This window comes from Amborella trichopoda, chromosome 8 (genome assembly GCF_054954075.1).
Source record: "Amborella trichopoda isolate Santa Cruz 75 chromosome 8, AtrichopodaSantaCruz75HAP2 v2.0, whole genome shotgun sequence".
NCBI classification, from domain to species: domain Eukaryota; kingdom Viridiplantae; phylum Streptophyta; class Magnoliopsida; order Amborellales; family Amborellaceae; genus Amborella; species Amborella trichopoda.
In genome coordinates, this window is record NC_142343.1 from 43,711,663 (window position 1) to 43,730,576 (window position 18,914).

At 35.2% G+C, this 18,914-nt stretch overlaps 3 protein-coding genes and 1 long non-coding RNA gene across 9 annotated transcripts; 3 read left to right on the plus strand and 1 right to left on the minus strand.

Annotated features, from left to right (window-relative positions):
- The first annotated feature begins 473 nt into the window (after nucleotides 1-473).
- LOC18432356 (uncharacterized) lies at nucleotides 474-7,808 on the plus strand. Of its 6 annotated transcripts, none has more exons than XM_006842465.4 (5): nucleotides 474-1,019; nucleotides 2,551-2,682; nucleotides 5,454-5,529; nucleotides 6,957-7,083; nucleotides 7,399-7,808. In XM_006842465.4, exons 2-5 carry the CDS (start codon nucleotides 2,569-2,571, stop codon nucleotides 7,574-7,576), a joined length of 495 nt encoding a protein of 164 aa, XP_006842528.1. In that variant the 5' UTR covers nucleotides 474-1,019; nucleotides 2,551-2,568; the 3' UTR covers nucleotides 7,577-7,808. The 6 variants fall into 6 exon arrangements, with proteins under 6 accessions (XP_006842528.1, XP_088730100.1, XP_011622673.1 ...); XM_088873974.1 differs by having other exon boundaries at nucleotides 475-1,019; nucleotides 5,447-5,529; XM_011624371.3 differs by having other exon boundaries at nucleotides 482-1,019; nucleotides 2,551-2,649.
- Nucleotides 7,809-10,090: 2,282 nt separating this feature from the next.
- On the plus strand, nucleotides 10,091-12,235 carry PGR5 (proton gradient regulation 5). Its single transcript, XM_006842466.4, has 2 exons — nucleotides 10,091-10,746; nucleotides 11,976-12,235. The coding sequence occupies exons 1-2, from the start codon at nucleotides 10,489-10,491 to the stop codon at nucleotides 12,078-12,080; spliced, it is 363 nt and encodes a 120-aa protein (XP_006842529.1). The 5' UTR covers nucleotides 10,091-10,488; the 3' UTR covers nucleotides 12,081-12,235.
- Nucleotides 12,236-12,885: 650 nt separating this feature from the next.
- On the minus strand, nucleotides 12,886-15,493 carry LOC110007095 (uncharacterized). The gene is made up of 2 exons (XR_002280644.2): nucleotides 15,326-15,493; nucleotides 12,886-13,561 (listed from the first exon to the last, which is right to left on the minus strand). It is a non-coding gene; the product is annotated as an uncharacterized LOC110007095 (long non-coding RNA).
- Nucleotides 15,494-17,887: 2,394 nt separating this feature from the next.
- LOC18432358 (putative F-box protein At3g52320) lies at nucleotides 17,888-18,736 on the plus strand. Its single transcript, XM_011624429.1, has one exon. The coding sequence runs from the start codon at nucleotides 17,888-17,890 to the stop codon at nucleotides 18,734-18,736; it is 849 nt and encodes a 282-aa protein (XP_011622731.1).
- The last annotated feature ends 178 nt before the right edge of the window (nucleotides 18,737-18,914 follow it).

The following is an 18,914-nucleotide window of genomic DNA, read 5'->3' on the forward strand; positions in this document are numbered from 1 at the left end:
AGCGAAAAATATAAAAAAAATATTTTCAAGGAAATAAAATGATCAAAATACCATTGAAAGATTCAAAGGTTATTTTGGTTATTATATTTATCGAAAAAATATTTTTAATATTTTTTATTGGTGCACCATGAGAAGATGACATGTACCAAATTTTATATTCATATAATTTGTATAAAAAAAAACTAAAAATGAAATACTTTGAGATGTCGAATTTAAGATCAAATGGTGAGTGGCTCTCTTGATCACGGTTGGATGGTAAGCAAAGGATATAGCTTCCATGCTGTAGGGGAAACCAAAAAAAAAAGGGGCATGAAAACAAAAGCCAGTAGAAAGAAGCAATGATACATTCACAACCGTTTGATTTAAAATTGAATGGACAAGATTGATTGTTATCATCTTGTACCAATAAATATTTTATCTGTCTTTAAAAAAAATTGTACCAAAACAAAAATCACCCCTGGGGTAATTTAAAACAACTCAAGTCACTTAAATTTATTTTATACTTCAGTGCCGTATATATAAGGTTACAACTTTAAACAATCCCCTCAAAATTTTTCCCTCACTACGATTAAAGATTTATAAATTTCTTTAATCGAAAGGAGCTCGTGGAAATTTGAGTTTCACATCTGTGTTTACGGTTTAGAGAGAGAAGGAAGAAAGAAGAGAAGAAAATAGGGCTGGGCTCATAGCTATTAGGGTTTATAGAGAGAAGAAGGAAGAAGGAAGAAGGAAGAAGGAAGAAGGAAGAGGTCATGAGCTTCACAAACCCTAATGAAACAGGTCCTAATTGATTTTTAGAGAGAGAAAATGATACCCTAATGGAAGAGGTCCTAATTGATTTTTAGAGAAAGAAAAGAAAGATGGGACGCTGATTTGGGATAATTTGAAGAGGGTTTTTCTCTCTGATTTGGGATGTTGTCTGAGACAAAGCCCTAACTATACTGATTTGTGGATTTTTAGAGAGAGAAAAGGAAGAGGGTTTTTCATTTTCCTGGGGAAACAGCAAGCAGAGCTGAAGGGTAAGGTTTGGGGAACTATCCTATGTATACAATTTCTTGCTTCTGTAAGTTTACAGTTTACACTATATTGTTTATCCTTGTTATCACATAATAAAAAACAAAATATTGATTGGTCCTGTAGTCGCACTCTCTGCTTCTCATTCTTCAGTAAAAGAATATGTTTTGAGCTCTAATTTGTACCATAAACAGTATTTTCATAAAAACAATTATCACAAATAATCACAGAAATCTGCATGTGTATGATTTTCTTTACACAATGATTTACTTTACAAAATGATTTGGCTATAAACAGTATTTCATTTACACAATGATTTTCCATAATAGCAACTGAAATCTGCATCTATTGGTTTAAGTTTAAAAAAAAAAGGGAAAAAGGAAAATTCATACCTTCAATCTGCAATTGTGGCTTCGAAGAACACAGTGCGGATAAAAATTTCTATTTTAGATTTTTTTTTTTAAATAAATTTTTTTTTCAAAAGCATGAAAGTAGCAATGGCTGCAGTACGCAAAGCAGGACAAAAAAAAAACATAGGTAAAAAAAAGATACGCTTTTTTGGCCTGATTTAAATCGTATTATTAAAAAAGCGCACTGTTTTTTTCCATATATCTCTCTGTTCTCTCCCTATCTCGTTGCAACTAGTCTCTCTCTTGCCATTGCTCTTTTTCTTCAAGCAGTTGCCCAAATTTCTCTCTTGCTATTGCTCTGCTTTCTTCAAGCAATGGCCCCAATTTGAAGCTACGTTTTGCACTATCTCTTCAAGCCATTGAAGATTCAAGTAAGTTCTTCATTGATCCTTCTTAATGGTAAGGAGAACTGCCTCATTGTAATAAAGGGAAACATCTCTTCAAGAATAGTTGAAAATAATTTGCTAGATTTTCATAAAGATTTTAATTCATTTATCTTAAACTTTTGGTTTTATGCCTTATGCCCCAATATACTGAGAGTTCTTTATTTTTCAGTTTTATTTATGTATTTCCCTTTTCCCATGATGTTTTACCTCGAGCTTCAGAGAGTGAAAGACTTCTTGATAACAACATTTTGAGGTTGGAAGGCTTAAAAAAAATTGGTAGCAGGGTAAGGTTAGGGTGTGTATTGTGTATTTTATTTTGCTTCTAATATGCTATCGCACTCTTCCTGATCCATATAGTTTACTCTAAGATGGTTTCTACTAGATATAAATGTCAATTTAGTATGTGTTTTAATGATTATTCTCTTATAATTATGGGTAAAATACTGAAAGTGTTATCCTACAATGTCTTTTTCTCTTTGCTTCTGGGAATTTTTAGAAATAGTTGCTATGAAGTTGATCAGTTCCTATGTGGGATCTTTATATTAGATAAACCCCAAGGGATCAAATTTGTATTCTAGAGAAGCATTGTCATGTCTTCTAATGCATACTTATGATATTAAATTGTTATTTTTGTCATAATTTGTACATATTATCACAAGGGGATTAGAAAAGGCGTGTCTTTATTTAACACAAGGTGGTGTTTGTTTTGATTTCTCTCTTTGGTTTTTATTTAAGATCAGATTCGAAGTAAGTAAACGATGAAAGGCGGAAGAAAGAATCTGAAAAGAGCAGTTATGGAAGAACATGTATCCCTTCAAGATGGCCTGCGCATAATGCAGGTAGTATCTCTTCGTGGTTCAAATCTCATTGAGGTGGGTGCTTTTACTTCCATGATTTCTCTTTCTGTTGAGTGGAAAAATTTCACATGGCATGCCCTCTCATTAAATTTATTTGTTTTATTGTTTTTTTGTATTTTTGACTTGATGGGTCTAGTAGGATACTTGTGTTTAGTAAACAAGTCAATTGAGATTGCATGGATGTGCGTTGAGGTGGTTCTTATTTGTTTCAAATTCCAATATTTGGATCTTATGGAGAATTTGTGTTTATCATGGATTTGCATAGTTTCACTCCATTTATTTGGATGAACTTTTGGTATGGGTATAATTCAAGCCCATGCATTTAACAATGCATGTAGTGTAGAAGACCCACTTACACCCAATTGCATTATTCATAGCAGTCCCCAAAGAACGAGGATATTTTCGAAGAATATAAAAGTGAAATATATCCTCCTCAAGTATTGATTCTTTATAAAGCGGACTTTTCTCATTTGCATAATGAAAATGTGGAGCCACGCTATTGATGGAATGTTGGTGCTCAATTTTAATGGTAGCTCTTTTGAAAATCTGTGTGAACAGTAGGGCAGGCTAACTTGAGTTGGGGTTCTATGGAGGTGGAAGTTCGATATCTTCTTAATAGGTTTAACACATCCATCTGCTCCTTTTCTGATGCAGGAGAACTTGAAGAAACATAGAAAAATCAGTCAGAAGCACTTTGACACAAGCAATTTTGGAGAAACCTTAAGGTTTTCTCCCACCTAGGCTTAGGCTTCTTTTACAAGACAAAGTCTTTCTTTTCTTAAAGAGGAATATATGAATGCCTCTCCAGCCCACCATGCCTTTATTTATATTGAAAAATTATTGTTTTAGACAATAGTTGTCCATACAATTTAAATTTTGACCAAAAGGTCTTAACGTAAATATAACTTGAAACTAAACTCCCTAACTTTAATTAAAGGGAAACATTTAGTTGCAACATTAAAAAATCCATCAAAAAAGGTTGTTTTAATGTTGAAAGACCTTCTAATTGATCATCTCGACATCTAGATGTATGAATGTGTAAAAAAAAAGATTTTGAGTCCCTAAAATAGTGCATCTTGCAACACATTATCTAGACCGTCCATTTTCAAGATTTTCACATATTTATAGATCTACATGATTTTAACCATTTTTGAAGTTTAAAATTTTATAATTAGATATGAAAATACATTTTTAGATAATCCTAATATTTTTCTACACCAAAATTAGATGTTATAATAAAATTTGGAGGTGAGCCTTACTTTGATTGTTTTAGGTTGCAACCTTATTGAAACTGCACCCTTAGTTAAAATATCTAAAAAATACCTAACTGTTCCAGCAATGAAATAATACATAAAGACATATGAAATAGCCTCAAATAACTAAAAATCAACACCCAAACTATCTATTGCTTTTCTTGTTCTTCTTGGGAACCCTCCTAGGGTTTTCATCCTCCAAATATGAGCGAAAATTAGGAGGAATCTGTCGCTCCAAAAGAAGATACTCGTGGCTACTTATTATGCTCTGATCTCTATAATTTTTTGGCTCCTTGTGTGAGAGATTCTCTATATCCGATTGACTAGGCCACTATGGATGATTTCTTGTCATTGTTGAACATAGACATCATGGGTAAAATCGGATAATTAGTTTGTTCTATGTGGTAGTCTTTCACCATGAAATCGATGAAAAGGAAGATTCGATAACTAGGTGGGACTTGGGAGAAACTACAAGTGGATTGAGCATCCAGAATACCTTTTGTTCTTTTTAGTTATTAGTTACTTACCTACTGTACTCCTTAAATAATAAACCTTTATAAAGAGACAAAAGTGTAAGAACTAACAGGAGTCTTTATTGGTGGCCAAAATCTCGAAGCCCTTAACAATTAATTTTTTGAACCAACAACACAAGTAAAAACTTAAGGAGCAATTATGATGTTGGTGTTCTTTTAAGCTCACTATAGTGTGGAGTTCCCATTGACCAATTGCTTGGATGTGCTATTATGTTCTTTGTGTACTCATGCAGCCATCCTCATTATAAGAATTCTTGTAGCAGTTAACTTTTTGTTTGTTCTGGTATTCTTATATTGATATTTGTATGAGTCGGGATATTGTGTAAATGTCTATTTTGATAGGATGGACTATTTAGGAGGTGCTAGCGAGGATTGTTAATTTTTGAAATTTCCTATGAAGAGAGTTTATTTATAACTGAGTATTATGAACTTTATACATTTATGTGATAAAATCAAGTGGGAGAAAAAACTTTAGCATCTTATTTATTAGTTTGTGTGTTTGGAAATTCTTTCATGTTTTGGAAAGCCAAATGCAGTAAATCATTGTTGTCATTGTTTCTTCTTTAGGGAACCCATTGTAATTAATTATTGTTGTCATTTTCGTTTCGTCACTCTATTCCTATCAAGTAGTTTCTTTCTTTTTTCTCCCTTTATCAACTTCTTTGTATATGTCATAAATTATTGTATCTTAACTATATGATGGTTTAACTATCCAATTATAAGATGGTATCACATAAAAATGAAACCTTCTTTGAAAAATAGCGTTACTGACAGAAGTGAGACCCTCTATAAATTGTTCTGGATATAAGTTATGTAGTTACACCTTTATCTATCTATGTCCCAGCAAGTGCTACAGTACTGAGCACCTTTTTTGTGTCTAGCAATTATTGGTGATTTGTTTGGAAAATACATTTATTCCTAAATAATTTCTGGTAACATAGTTTACTCTATAGAATATGTTTGCTAAAACTAATTTTGTATTTCATTTTGAAGCTTACAGGTAATGGATGATAGTGGGAGTAAATCTCTAGCAATATTCCCAGCCAAATTTCAGAAGAGTATTTGGATAAAACGAGGTATGTCTTTTCAAGGCAATCAGTTGTTTCAACTGCTTGTGATTTTTGAGCATTTTTCTCACGGCATTCATTTGACATGCCAAAAACTTATTTACTAGTCTTAGATAATCTTGGAATAAAGCCAATGAGAAATCATCTGGTCATGTTATGCTATCTCTTCCCAAACTGAAGCATCATTGTCAGAGCCTTTTCCCAACTAATTGGGGTCGGCTGAATATTATGAATAGTCAAATGCTGACTACCGCATCAATTTTTATGCCATAAGTAGCTAAATGGCGCATTATGCACCACATCCTCTTGAATTTCCTTTTTATCCATTACAGGGGCAGCTCAATCCCATCTAATCCAGGCCTAACTCTTGTTGCTACAGGATATTGAAACAAGGTGTGTCTTTTCAAGACAATCAGTTGTTTCAACTGCTTGTGATTTTTGAGCATTTTTCTCATGGCATTCATTTGACATGCCAAAAACTTATTTACTAGTCTTAGAATAAAGACTATCTAAGACTACCAGTTTTATTTGGATAAAACGAGTTGTCTTTTCAAGACAATCAATTGTTTCAACTGCTTTGATTTTTGAGTATTTTTCTTGTGGCATTCATTTGACATGCCAAAAACTTATTTACTAGTCTTAGATAGTCTTGGAATAAAGCCAATGAGAAATGCTGACTACCACATCAATTTTTATGCCATGAGTAGCCAAATGGCGCATTATGCACCACATCCTCCTGAATTTCCTTTCTATCCATTACAAGGGGCAGCTCAATACCATCTCTAATCCAGGCCTAACTCTTGTTTCTACAGGATATAGCCTCCTAGAAGAATCTATTCTTGTCTCTGAACAGTTTGGGGCTTCTCTAGGAAAGCTTCATCCACCTTGAACAAGTGGATATGATTAAACTTCTTCTAACATGGGGATTAAACTTCTTCTAACATGGGGACGAAATCCTCCTTTCGATCCCCTACTTCTTTTTAATAAGATTTTATGCCTTAGATAAGTTTGGTGATATGAGGTGTGAAGAATTGTCTGAAAAATACACAACACACACATGAACACATATACATATACATAGATATGAATGAAAATGTATGTAACAAGACCATTTACTTTTGATATGAGGAGGGGTGACAGTGATAATTGATCATTAGATGTGAAATCAGGTAATTGTGGATCTGCCATTGACTGGGTACAAAGTCCAAAATGAAATTCCTAGAAGGGTGTGACACGCTTCAATTAGTTGGATTTCGCATCTAATGGCTAAGAATTATTTTTACCTGCTTTTACCAAAAGTAAATGGTCTTATAGTATACATTCCCATCCCCGATATGTGTGTGATCTTATAAATTTTATTTCTTGCTGTCATAGGTAATTTCTGTATTACTTTCTATTGAAGTCCTAGTATTTCATTGGTTGCTTGCTTTATTTAGGGAACTTTGTTGTGGTCGAAGGAAGTGGAAGTGAGAAAGCCCTTGAATCAGGCAATAAAATAACTTGTATGATATCGCAAGTGCTCTTCCATGAGCAAGTTCGTACACTTCAAAAATCTTCAGACTGGTAAGATTGCCTTGCATTTGCTAGATTTAAATTGCAGAGACCAAGTATTCTCTATATACCAAATGCAAAACAATGGTAATGCCAGTTATCAAGGAATAACAAATGTGAAACGAATTTGCAAATTGTGCTTCATATCTGATATCGTGCAATCAAATCTCTCCCATTTGATCTTGAATGTTTTCATATTTTGTTGTTTTTCTTGTGCACTTGTCATCCATGATTATGATATCCACATTTTAACTGCTGCTATTTTTAGTAGTGTATTCTTGATTCTTAATTCTTAATTCATTATATTTGTTTCAACCGTAAATGCAGGCCTGAGATTTTCAGAACGACTGCTTCTGTTGAGGCAAAAGACACAGAAAAAACGAACGAGCAAGTGGAAGAGACACATTGTTCAAGTGATGATGGCCTCCCCCCACTCGAAGCCAATCTGAACAGAGTGAGACCAGCTGAATTACTCACCGATTCGTGCTCGGATTCGGATGCTTAAGTGTAAGCAATTGCACAACTGGGTTGTTTGTTTCTCATTGCCACATTTTTGCGAGGTGGGGGATTTTTTTTATTGTTTTATCGTCAAGCGCAATGATGCACAGGAAGAGCTGGCAAAATATTATTATGATATCTTTCTATTGCTCCTTTTATATGTAATGCTCCCATCAAAAGAGCTTAAACCGTGTGGTACATATACCCCTGGCTACATGAGTATTTACAAAAAAGAAAAAGTTTCTATAAGGGCGAGGCTTTAAACAAATCAAAGCGCAAAAATTCATTAGAAGAAGTTGTTTCAATGCCCAAACTTCCTTAAATTCATCATCTCAACGTCAAGATGTACGGACTTGACAAAAAAATGTACTTTCAAGTGTTGAAAATAGTGAATCTTGTGATGTATTTTTGGCATATCAATTTACAAGATTTTCAAGTCTTCATAGATCTGGTAGATGTATATCATTTTTAAAATTTTAAATTTTATATTTTGATATGAAATAAACTTTCATGCCATCGCAAAGATTTCCGGTATTAGAACATCTTTCAACACTGTTTGAAGGCGTGTCTTACTTTGATGGTTTAGACCCTCGGCCTTATAAAAACCCCTCTATTCCACTCCTAAGGAAAAAGTTTATATAAGGTTGCAGTATTAAATGTAACCTTAAAATGTAGAATTATATATGCACCTTAAAAATCCATCGAAAAAAGTTGTTTTGATATTGAAAAACCCTCTAATTAATTACTAGATATATGAAAATGAAACAAAAAAAGATTTTGGGTCCCAAAAATAGTGTATCTTGCAACATATCATCTTGATTATCTATTTTTAAGATTTTCATATGATTATAAATCTGTTTGGTTAATATTTTCATATGATTATAAATCTGTTTGGTTTTAACCATTTTTAGAGTTTATAATTTTTAAATTAGTTATAAAAATAGATTTTAAAAACATCCTGTAATTTTTGTTTTTACACCAATATTAAATGTTATGATATAATTTGGAGGTGCGTCTTAATTGGATTGTCTAAGGTTGCAACCTTATAGAGACCACCACATGAAATGCTCCAAGGGCCATGATCTTAAACCGCCTCATGAGTATAGAATAGAGAATGTCAACGTAAACAAAAGAAAACTCGTGATTGTTCTGGTTCCTTATAGCTTGTTGGAAAAGCATATTTCTGATTTAGGACTCGGAGAAAGCCCGAGTATTTATACGACTTGCGCTACACCAATTACAAAATTAGTGATTTAAGACTCTAAATCGAATGAAAAAATAGTTGAGGAGGTATTGGAGATTTGGTTGAGAAAACTGCGCAAGCAAAAAAAATTAAAGAATTGAGAAAAATAAAAAATTGAAAAAAAAAATAAAAAAATAGTAGGGTTGGATCTCGGCCGGTTCCAGAGCTGATTCCAGTGGGAACTTGCCGGTTCTTGATATGTTTGGGGAACAGAATTGGTCCCCTCAATTGGGAACTTGCCGGTTCTTGATATGTTTGGGGAACAGAATTGGTCCCCTCAATTCTCGATTTAGATCGGTCAATTCTAACCCAAATCGATGTTTTTTTAAACATGAAGTAATATTTTTCAAAGTATCCTCTATGTGGAGAACACTATAAACCTTGTAGGCATCTGTAACAAAATTGTAATTGATTAGAATAATATTTTTAGTACCCAATTTGTTCGGGGATTGTCTATAAAGAGATCATGTATTTTTATTACAAGGAGATCACATCTATTTTCACTCATTACATATCAAATTGGATGGTTTGGGATAAGTCATGAAGCTCGATAATTTTGTTTTTTGGAACTTTATATCTATTCAATGGTACTCTTACAGGTTACAACCGTCCATTTTGAAATTTAAAGGACAAGAGTGAATGTGACTTCTTTGTACAAAAAGTAAATAAAGGACAAGTGAATGCGACTTCTTTGTACAAAAGTAAATAATATCTTTGTATAGTTTTCCCTTAGTAAGTTAGTAGATTTGGCTCATCATCCAAGTGATTTTGAGTGTAGTTTAATACTTTTATATGATATATACTCTAAAATTGAAGGGCAAGAAATGTTTACCGACAACATTCAAGGAACATTAATGATACTATTTATGTTACGCACAAGGTGGTTACTATTAATCTAGACTATTGGATGTCAAAATGGGTGTTTGTATTTATTTTATTGACCAAGCTTAAAGTTAAAATTTTTTTTTTTGAACTTTGTGACACACCTAAGCTATTAGATTTCACATCGGATGGTTGTAAGTAATTGTGATCTCTTTGTAAAAAAGGTAAATGGTCTCATTGTATACAATATCTTTTAATAAATTTTTTTTAAAAAAAAAAAAGAAAAAAAAAAGAAAAAGAAAAAAAAGAGCATAACCTGAATGTAAATTACCTCATGAATCTTGATGAAATAATGAAAATATTTTTGGATCTGAATGTAAATTTGTCTCTCATTCCATATTGAGTGAGAGAGGGAGAGCCAATAGAAAAGTTAGTGATTTTGGCCGTTGTTCCCCCACCTCCGATCGCTTCAAACTCCAATTATCCTTGACTCCAAACCTAATTCCGAACCAGAACCCGAACTTCCCATCTTGTGGCCTTCGCTCACAACCGAACTCAAACCCAAACTTCTAGATTTGCGGTCTTTCTCTCTCCACCATCCCCTCAGTTGTGTGGTGTTTCTCTCTCTATCACCCCCACCAACCTGAGGCCCAAATTTCACGCCCAATCAACAAGAAAACCATTGGAAGATCAAAGAAGAAAATGGTGAAACCAAGAAGCAAACTTCACTGGACCCAAGCTGGTCTTTCTCTCTCTCTACATTTGTTCTTTCCCTCTCTACATTTGTTCTTTCTCTCTCTAGTTGCTCTCGCTTCACCATCAAGAAGAGGGAGAAACCAAAACCATAGGTGGCCATGGCTTCGGCAATTACAGGGAGTTCAGTGAGGGGCCTGAACTGGGCTCAGTCATTTGGTGGCGATGAGAGAGCCTGGCTCACAAAAGCGGGCACGAGGTGGGTTCGGTGCGCCAGACCGAGCAGGGCGAGGCCCATGATGGGTAACGTGAATGAGGGCAAGGGCCTCTTTGCTCCACTGGTTGTCGTGGCTAGGAACATTATAGGCAAGAAAAGGTTTAACCAGCTCAGGGGCAAGGCCATCGCACTTCACTCTCAGGTGAACACAATTGACTGCAATTTTCTGTTTCTCTAGACACAATTGACTAGAACTCTCTCTCTGTTCTTTTGCTGAGGGTGTGTATGGATCCTAGTTTTCAGATTTTGCTTTTGGATGAATGGCAAAACCATGTAACTCTCTGTTTTTCTCTGTGTTTTCCTTTGCCCTGTATGTACATGGATCCATTTTTTCTGAGTTGGGTATTGGAGTAAAACTCTCTCTCGATGCGAATTGCAATGCTAGATTGGTTCTTCCTCTCTCTTTTTCCTGGGCTAAACCCCATCGATTTTCAAGAGATTTTTTTTAAAAAAAAATTGCGGCGAATTTGATGGTTTAAGAAAAGATAAAAGTACGAATTTCATTGGATACATAAAAACTCTCAGCATTTTAGTGAACTACATTTGTCTCTTTTAGTGAACTAAATTTGGTTAATTTCATCCACATCTAAGTCTCAACACCTTAATTCATATATTCTGAAATTTTGAACTTGCCTTAGTTATATCAGAGTTGTAAATTTGGACCCTGCTGAAGTACTCGGCCTCAGCATGGTGTCGACATGAGTTCTGATGTACAGGCCCGGGGTTAGGGGACCTATACAATACTCGGGCGAGTCGGGTGCTGTATGGACTCAGGCAGACTCACCCGAGTAACCTAGCAAGGGCAAAGGTAGAATCCCGAGCTTGATTCGAGTTCTCGAACACTGAATTATATATAATGGTGGATGAAATTACTATTATTTTTTCCTTGAGCCTGTCAAATAATGTTATTTTTCGAAATTCATTGTTGCTGAAGCTTGATTGAGTCTGAAATTAAGGATTTTGCTATTTTTTTCTGAAAATTTGTGCAAGTGCTTTGTTATATTAAATGGTAGACAAATTATACTTTCTTTTTTGAGAAATTTATCAAAATAGCCATAATAGATGTAATATTCAACAATGTACCTTTTGGAACTATTCCAACTCAAGATCAATGTGTTTTTATGGGTTTTTTGAAATTAAGTCAAAAGAATGGACAAAATGTTAAATTGTTAATCTCTCATGAGAAATTTGATAAATTTCAATCTGAAATTAATGATTTTGTTGAAATCTGTTTAAATTCCGACAACATAGTTATATTATGTTATTGACCCTGTTTTAATTTGTCCTTATTTTTGCTTTATTGATTGTTAAAATTTATCTTTATCTTTTTTTTAAAAAAAGTAATATTGTGGTTTTTTTTTTTTCTTTCAGGTAATAAATGAATTTTGTAAATCGATTGGAGCTGATGGGAAACAGAGGCAGGGGCTCATCAGGCTGGCTAAGAAGAATGGAGAGAGGCTGGGCTTCCTTGCTTAATAAAAGGAAACATCTTTTTTTAATATAATCAAAGAAAACTTTTGATTCAGTGTTTGTTTCCCACAAAAATGGTGATACATCTAAGTTTTATTAGGGTTTCCATTGCAAAGAGATTGTATATATTCTCAGCTGGTGAAATGTTTTCCTTCTCCCTCTTGTATCGCTTCTACTTCTCACTCGATCTGTTGCTTTGTTGTTTCCTCTTTCATTGACTTGCTATGCTCTTTAAACGATTTTAAAAAGTCGGACTCGCGCTTGCTAGGGTCTCAGCTCAAGATCCCCATCCTCGTACTGATGGGGCAGTCCGAGGATGGGGACCTTAGACCAAGGCTTGCTTAGTCCATAGTGCGGTTTGAGTTCTTCATCCTCTATACTTTCATCAAAAATAAGAAGTAAAGAGTGGTCGGAGGATGAGGACCTTAGACCACTTAGGAACTAAGGCATGTTCTCTTCGAACTATTTTTTTTCTCAAAAAATAAAAAACAAACATTGGTATGAGGATGGGGAACTCGGAATGCTATTTGGACTGAGCAGAACTCAATTTCAGAGCGGTCCAAGGTCCCCCATCATCGGACCGTTGTGTGTAGTTTTTAATTTTTTTTTTTTGAAAACAAGAGCTGTCCGAGGATGAGGACCTCAGATCGCCCTATGTTTCTAATATTTTGAAGAAACAAATTTGGTCCGAACTTCCATCCCCAGATGGCACATTTCTACAAAAAAACAAAAGGAAAAAAAAAAAGAAGAAAAAAGCAAAAAGGAAAACTAAAAGTTTTGAGGTAACGATCCTCAGTCCGATGCCTCGGAATGAACTTTCAAACTGAAGATTTCACATTCAAAGGAGCTATATTTCCATTAGCTTTGGAACTGAAGCTTTCACGTTATCTTTTTCTTGTATATGTATTAAAAAAAAAAATACGGAGAAACCAAGAAAACAAAAAATGAAGTAGCCTGCAGTCTCTCTACATGTCCACTGCCCAGGGATCCTTCAACTCGTCTCCTTCTTGGCTGAAAATGGAACTGTGGCTGTCCACCGACTAGGTAGAGCAAATAAGCCCTCGTGTGCCACTCAATAACCGCCTGTGTAGCGCCATTAGGTAGCTCCATGAATTTCACTGCCAACCAGCAGAACTTTAAGTGTTAGCAGTCTTCCCTCTCCGAGAGATTTGTTTAAGTATGTGGTGTAGGGCCAATAGTCTTTTTCCGGCACACGATTACAAGTTGGTGAATCCACCATACATCATACAACATCGGCATCATCTCTCCGATACATGTCGTCAGATGGGTGGTGTTTATTTTAGGGCGCCACCTTTCTTACATAGCCACCATCAACGGATGATCACTATTTCTTGGATGTAGTTTGCTAGTTCCACCAATAGCAATAACCTTGCCCTTTCCACAATCTCACGCAGCTCGTTTCGTTTGCTCATTTGTAATGGGTCATGCCTTGTAAAGGACTCGTTTATATAAATTCTTAATCTCTCCTGTAATAAATAAATAATGGCACTTTAGTGTGTATATCATTAACAACAACGTGCATACGATATGATGTGAAATTTAATAGCATGCATCTTCCAGTAAAAAAATTGACATAAATGAGAATATTTGTCTGTACTTTTCCTTTAAACACCATTTCAGAGATCTGATCCTCTTTTAGCACCTCGTCCTTTGATCCTCCATCACTATTCCCTTAGTTTGTGAACTTATCTACGATACTAAATTCCAATTTTTTTTAAAATCACTATATATATATGCATTCAAGCACAAAAAATTGAGCAAAATAGAGATTTCCAAAAGATGACATGGTAATAATTAAACAGATAAAATGCTAAGAAGTTCGGCATGGATCTAGGACATGTGTTGCATACCAATCAACACATACATTACAAATAATATCGAAATTAGTACAATATATTAATGGATTATCTTACGATCAATTTTAAGTTAGGAACTCAGGTTTCTACGTATAACACCGGTCATGAAAGCATATGCGAAATTAATGTCCCAATGGTGAGGCTTCAAACTATTTTCATGTTATTGGCATTGTCCGGGCAGCTTACATAATGCAGGAACCAGGTCTGAAAAATATCCTTTACTTCCAACTTCTGAGAATCGCATTAAAGAAATGCTGAAACCATTTACTTCCAAGTTCCAACTTTTAAGAATTAACTGAAAGCCATTCCAGATGAAGTGAATTTCCAAAAAGTAAAAAAAAAAAAAAACACTAGCGAGGGAAAAATAGAAATTAAAATAACTAGTTAATTACAAATATAAAAAACAGAGAATAAAATGGAGGATTAAGAATAAAATGGAAGATTGCAGTGAATGCAAATACTGTATTGTTCTTCTTTGTTTTTTCCATCCAAAAAATGCAAAAAAATAGTAACCAACTAATCCAATGTACAAGAGAGATAAATTACAAAGGCCCACTAAATTCACAATGAGCAAGAAATGAAACAAATGAAATAAAAGAAATAGAGTAAGAACCGCACAATATCAAGATGTTCAGGTTACTTCTAAAATTAGAAATAAAAAAGTGAAATAAACCCTAATCTCAGTCAAATTTATCGAAAATATAGAAGGAGATCATGAACAAATTCAGATTTGGGGGTGGGGGTGGGGGCAACAAGATAGAGCAATTCACTACCTGGACTGATGAAGATATATGTCAAAAAACTTTCAATTTGAGCTTGCACATTATTGAATGACAAAATTTAAAAATAACTTGCATGTATAACTAAAAAACTTAAAAAACAAACTACTTGTTTTCAGTTAGATTTAAAAAATGAAAAATAAAAAAATCCTTATTTGTCAAAAAAAAAAATTTCATGGTTTGATTGATTTTACCTCATAATTTTTAGAGAGTTTTGGTAATTTTTGAGGTACTAGTACCGATTGAGCATGAGACATTATTAAATAACTAAATTAAAAAATATATTATATGCAAAAATGAAAATATAAACACAAACGGATGATTTTCAATTAGATTTAAAACAGAAAAACTCTTATATGTCAAAAAAGAACTTCATGGTTTGGTTGATTTTTCGTCACAATTTTTAGTAATTTCTGTTATATTTTGGGGTGATATTATAGATTATGGAAATCCCAAATCATCTCCTTTTCAATTGCAATAAAAAATATACAATTCCACTTTCAAACCCTAACATCAAATCTTACCATCCAAGTTTCCCAAAAACTACAAAAAATGAAAAAAAAAAAAAAAAATTCACCTAAAATCGGATTCCTACCGTAATCACGGTTGTATGGCCGTAAATCCTCCCGTGGATGCTCGGGACGGTCGACAGCCTAAATAGAGAGAGAGAGAGAAAGAGAGAGAGAGAGAGTGAAAACAAAAGAAAACCCAACATGGGGTTCAAAAAAAGAAAAAAAAAAAAAACAGTAAGAGGATGGCATCCTCGGAATGAATGGCAGTTTTGAAATAAATAAAAAAAAGCGGATGACCGACCTTCCGCATAAATTTTGTCTAAAATGGACCCATTTCGTAATTTAGGTAAATAAATCGTGTGTAGTAAATAGCCAAAAAAAAAAAAAAGACGTTTTAGTGAACTGTAGGCCAAGCCTTTGAACCACATCCCGGACATCCGAGCAATAGTTACTCTCGAGCCCTAACCCTAGCTCTTAGCTACGGAAACCCAAGAATCAACCTAGGGCTTCATTAGACCTTACCCAATTACCACCCTAGCTTATATCCAAAAGACCCTACGCACTCCATTAACCCACCCTAGAGCCGAATCCTAAGTCAACCATAACACTCAAACTTTTGCCTCTGAACCAAATCAATCCAAAACTTGGTAAAACATAACTCGACTGGTAGGCGCCTTAGTCGTCAATATTCAGTCCAATATCTGCCTGGGTCCAACTACGAGTGCCAGGCTTGTGCGCCCACCTAACTTCCAAGCCATTAGGACCAACATTGGCTAGAGCCCAGCTCGAAACAACATAGCTAGACTGGGTTTAGGTTGGGTCCAACTACGAGTGCAAGGCTTGTGGGCCCACCCACCTAACTTCCAAGCCACTAGGATCAACATTGGCTAGAGCCTAGCTCGAAACAACATAGCTAGACTAGATTTAGGTAGGGCCCAAAAATTTAGTTCCGACTTGCGTCACTCCCTCAATGAATCATAATAATGAGGCTTGAGCGCGGACCAAAATCACAAGCATGAGGCTGTAACCTTGACGGTTGGGAAAAGGGTACAGCCTCATGAAATCTTTTCTTTAATGTCATCAGATTCGCGAGGTTGTAGTCTTTGGATTTTCGGCCTGGAGCTCTGGTGTATCTTATTTGGCTTGCTTTGGTCGAAACACATGATTGTCCTTTATACTTTTTATTGAGTAATTCATGTATGGACACAAGAAAACAAAGGAAAATATAAAATGGGTCAATTTTGAGTGAAAATTATGTGGAAGGCCGGTCAATTTTATTTGTTTTTAAAATTTCCATCCTCGGAACTCTTTTCATATATATATATATATATATATATTTTTAGGCTTTTTGTTAATAGGGCAATGCTCATTCAAGAAGGCAGTATGAGGTTAGCATCGCCATACCACCTTATTTGTTAACAAACAAATGAGCTAATATGGTATGAGGATGCCAACCTCGAACCACCCTGAAGAGCACTAGAGAAGTCGGTCCAAGAATGGATAGCTCGGATTGCCTCTGAATGCTTAACAAAGTCGGTCTTTACGGTCTGAAGATGCCAACCTCGAGCCCCTTTGATGAGCACCACAGAAGGCAGTCTAATGATGCTAACATTATACCGACTGAGCACTACCCCAAACAATAGGGCACAACCCTATTATCGAAGAAAAAATTCAAAAAATAAAAAATAAAATGCAGTCCAAGGATGGTATCCAAGGTTCGAGGGGCAATTTTGAAAAAATAAAAACCTCAGGTTGATCGACCTTCTGTGTAATTTTAACCTAAAATTGATTCATTTTGTATTTTAGCATTTTTTTATATTCGTACATAAGTAATTCACTCTTTTTTACTTTTTTTTTATATAATTTCATATAAATATGTACTTTGTTTATATATATTTTTTGTTCGAGGGGCAATTTTGAAAAAATAAAAACCTTAGGTTGATCGACTTTTTGTGTAATTTTAACCTAAAATTGACTCATTTCGTATTTTAGCATTTTTATGTCCGTACGTACGTAATTCACTCTTTTTTACTTTTTTTTTTAATTATAATTTTTGTTTATGTATATTTTTTTAAATTACATCGTTTTTCTTACCAAACTGAAGAAAAAAGGTTTCGTAGTATTTTAAATTAGCTAAGACGCGGGAAGGTAATGTGACTAAGAGAAATCTAGTTCTATGGGGAATTTGGGCTTGGGCTTGACTGGTTTAACTACCAAAAAAAAAAGAAAAAAATCTATTTCTACAGGCTTGATTCTTACATCTTTAGGCCTCTCTCTCAGCCTCAACGTGGGTCTTCCTTCTCTCTCTCTTAATTTAGGATCATCTCTCTCTCGAGTAAGAGAAAGAGAGAGAGAAATCTATTTCTGTGGGCGTGGTTCTTAACGTTTTTTACTATCTTTGGATCTCTCCCTCTCATCCTCAACGTGGCTCTCCCCTTCTCTCTCTCTCTCTTTAAGCCAGCTAAAAATTAAATAAGAAGGTAAAGCATCATTAGCCTAAGAGTCAAGTAGCAGGGAAATCAGTGGGATCCTTCTGTGTATTTTTGATGCTCTCTCTCTCTTCTCTCCTTCATCTCTGAGCCCCTCTCTCTCCCTGTAACTTTCTCTCCATCCCTGAACATTTTTGGAACTCTTATTCTCTCAGTATGTTGCAAAAACCAGTAACCTCGAGAAAGAGGAACCAATTGCATGAAGCCTCATCTTCAACAGTGGAGGCCAACACCTCTCGCTTTCAAGAAATTTCTTCCATTGAAAACAACGAAGTTGAAGATCGTACGGTTGTCTCTCTTCCGCAGCTCCCAAATGACATTATTGACAGGATTATTGTGAAACTCCCTCTAGAACCGATTTGTAGATTCAAATCAGTCTGCAAGTCATGGGAGCATCATCTCTCATCTCGCAATTTTGGTGCAATGCGCGCTCGTTCTATGCACATGCCTGCACAAACTTTCGGAGTAATTTCTGTACTGTCTAGGTTCTACTTCCTCCGCTCTCTGAGCCAGCCAAATGCGAATGTTTCCCTAAGTAAACTCAAGCTCAATGCAGGAGACGTTATGACGAAGGATATGTATGCGAGTAATGGAATGATTTGTTTTGATGATTCAAATGGTATATTTATCTGCAACCCTGTCGAAAAAGAACTCATTGCCATTCCGAGAATCCTGAAATGGGGACTCGAGATTCGAGGGTTTTATTTCGACCCTGTGAGACATAGTTACAAGATACTGATGTGGCATTGGTATCCCGGTTTGTGCAGTGCTGAACTCTTTATGTTCAGTTCAAACACCCAATTTTGGAAAGAAATTATCGTGGACTTTCGAGTGTTCGTGTTCCCCCAAAGGTCGGTGTGCATGGACTGCATGTTCTACATAATGTCGAGGTTCTTTGTGTTACCTTCAATATGGAAACCGAGGAATGGGCAAGAATTCCATTTCCTTCAAATTTCACCGGAGAAGTATGCAGCTTCGTGGAGTGGGATGGCCGGCTATGCCTAGTCCATGCACCAAAACGATTTGAGCTTGTGATATGGAGGGTGACAGAGATGATGCTTGAGAAAGTTATGCCTCTGTGTCTAGATAAAAGATACTATAGTCGAAGGATACGTCCTCACATTGATGATCTGGTTATGATCGGGCATGTTCGATTTCTCTTTATTGCTCGAGCCCTGACTAA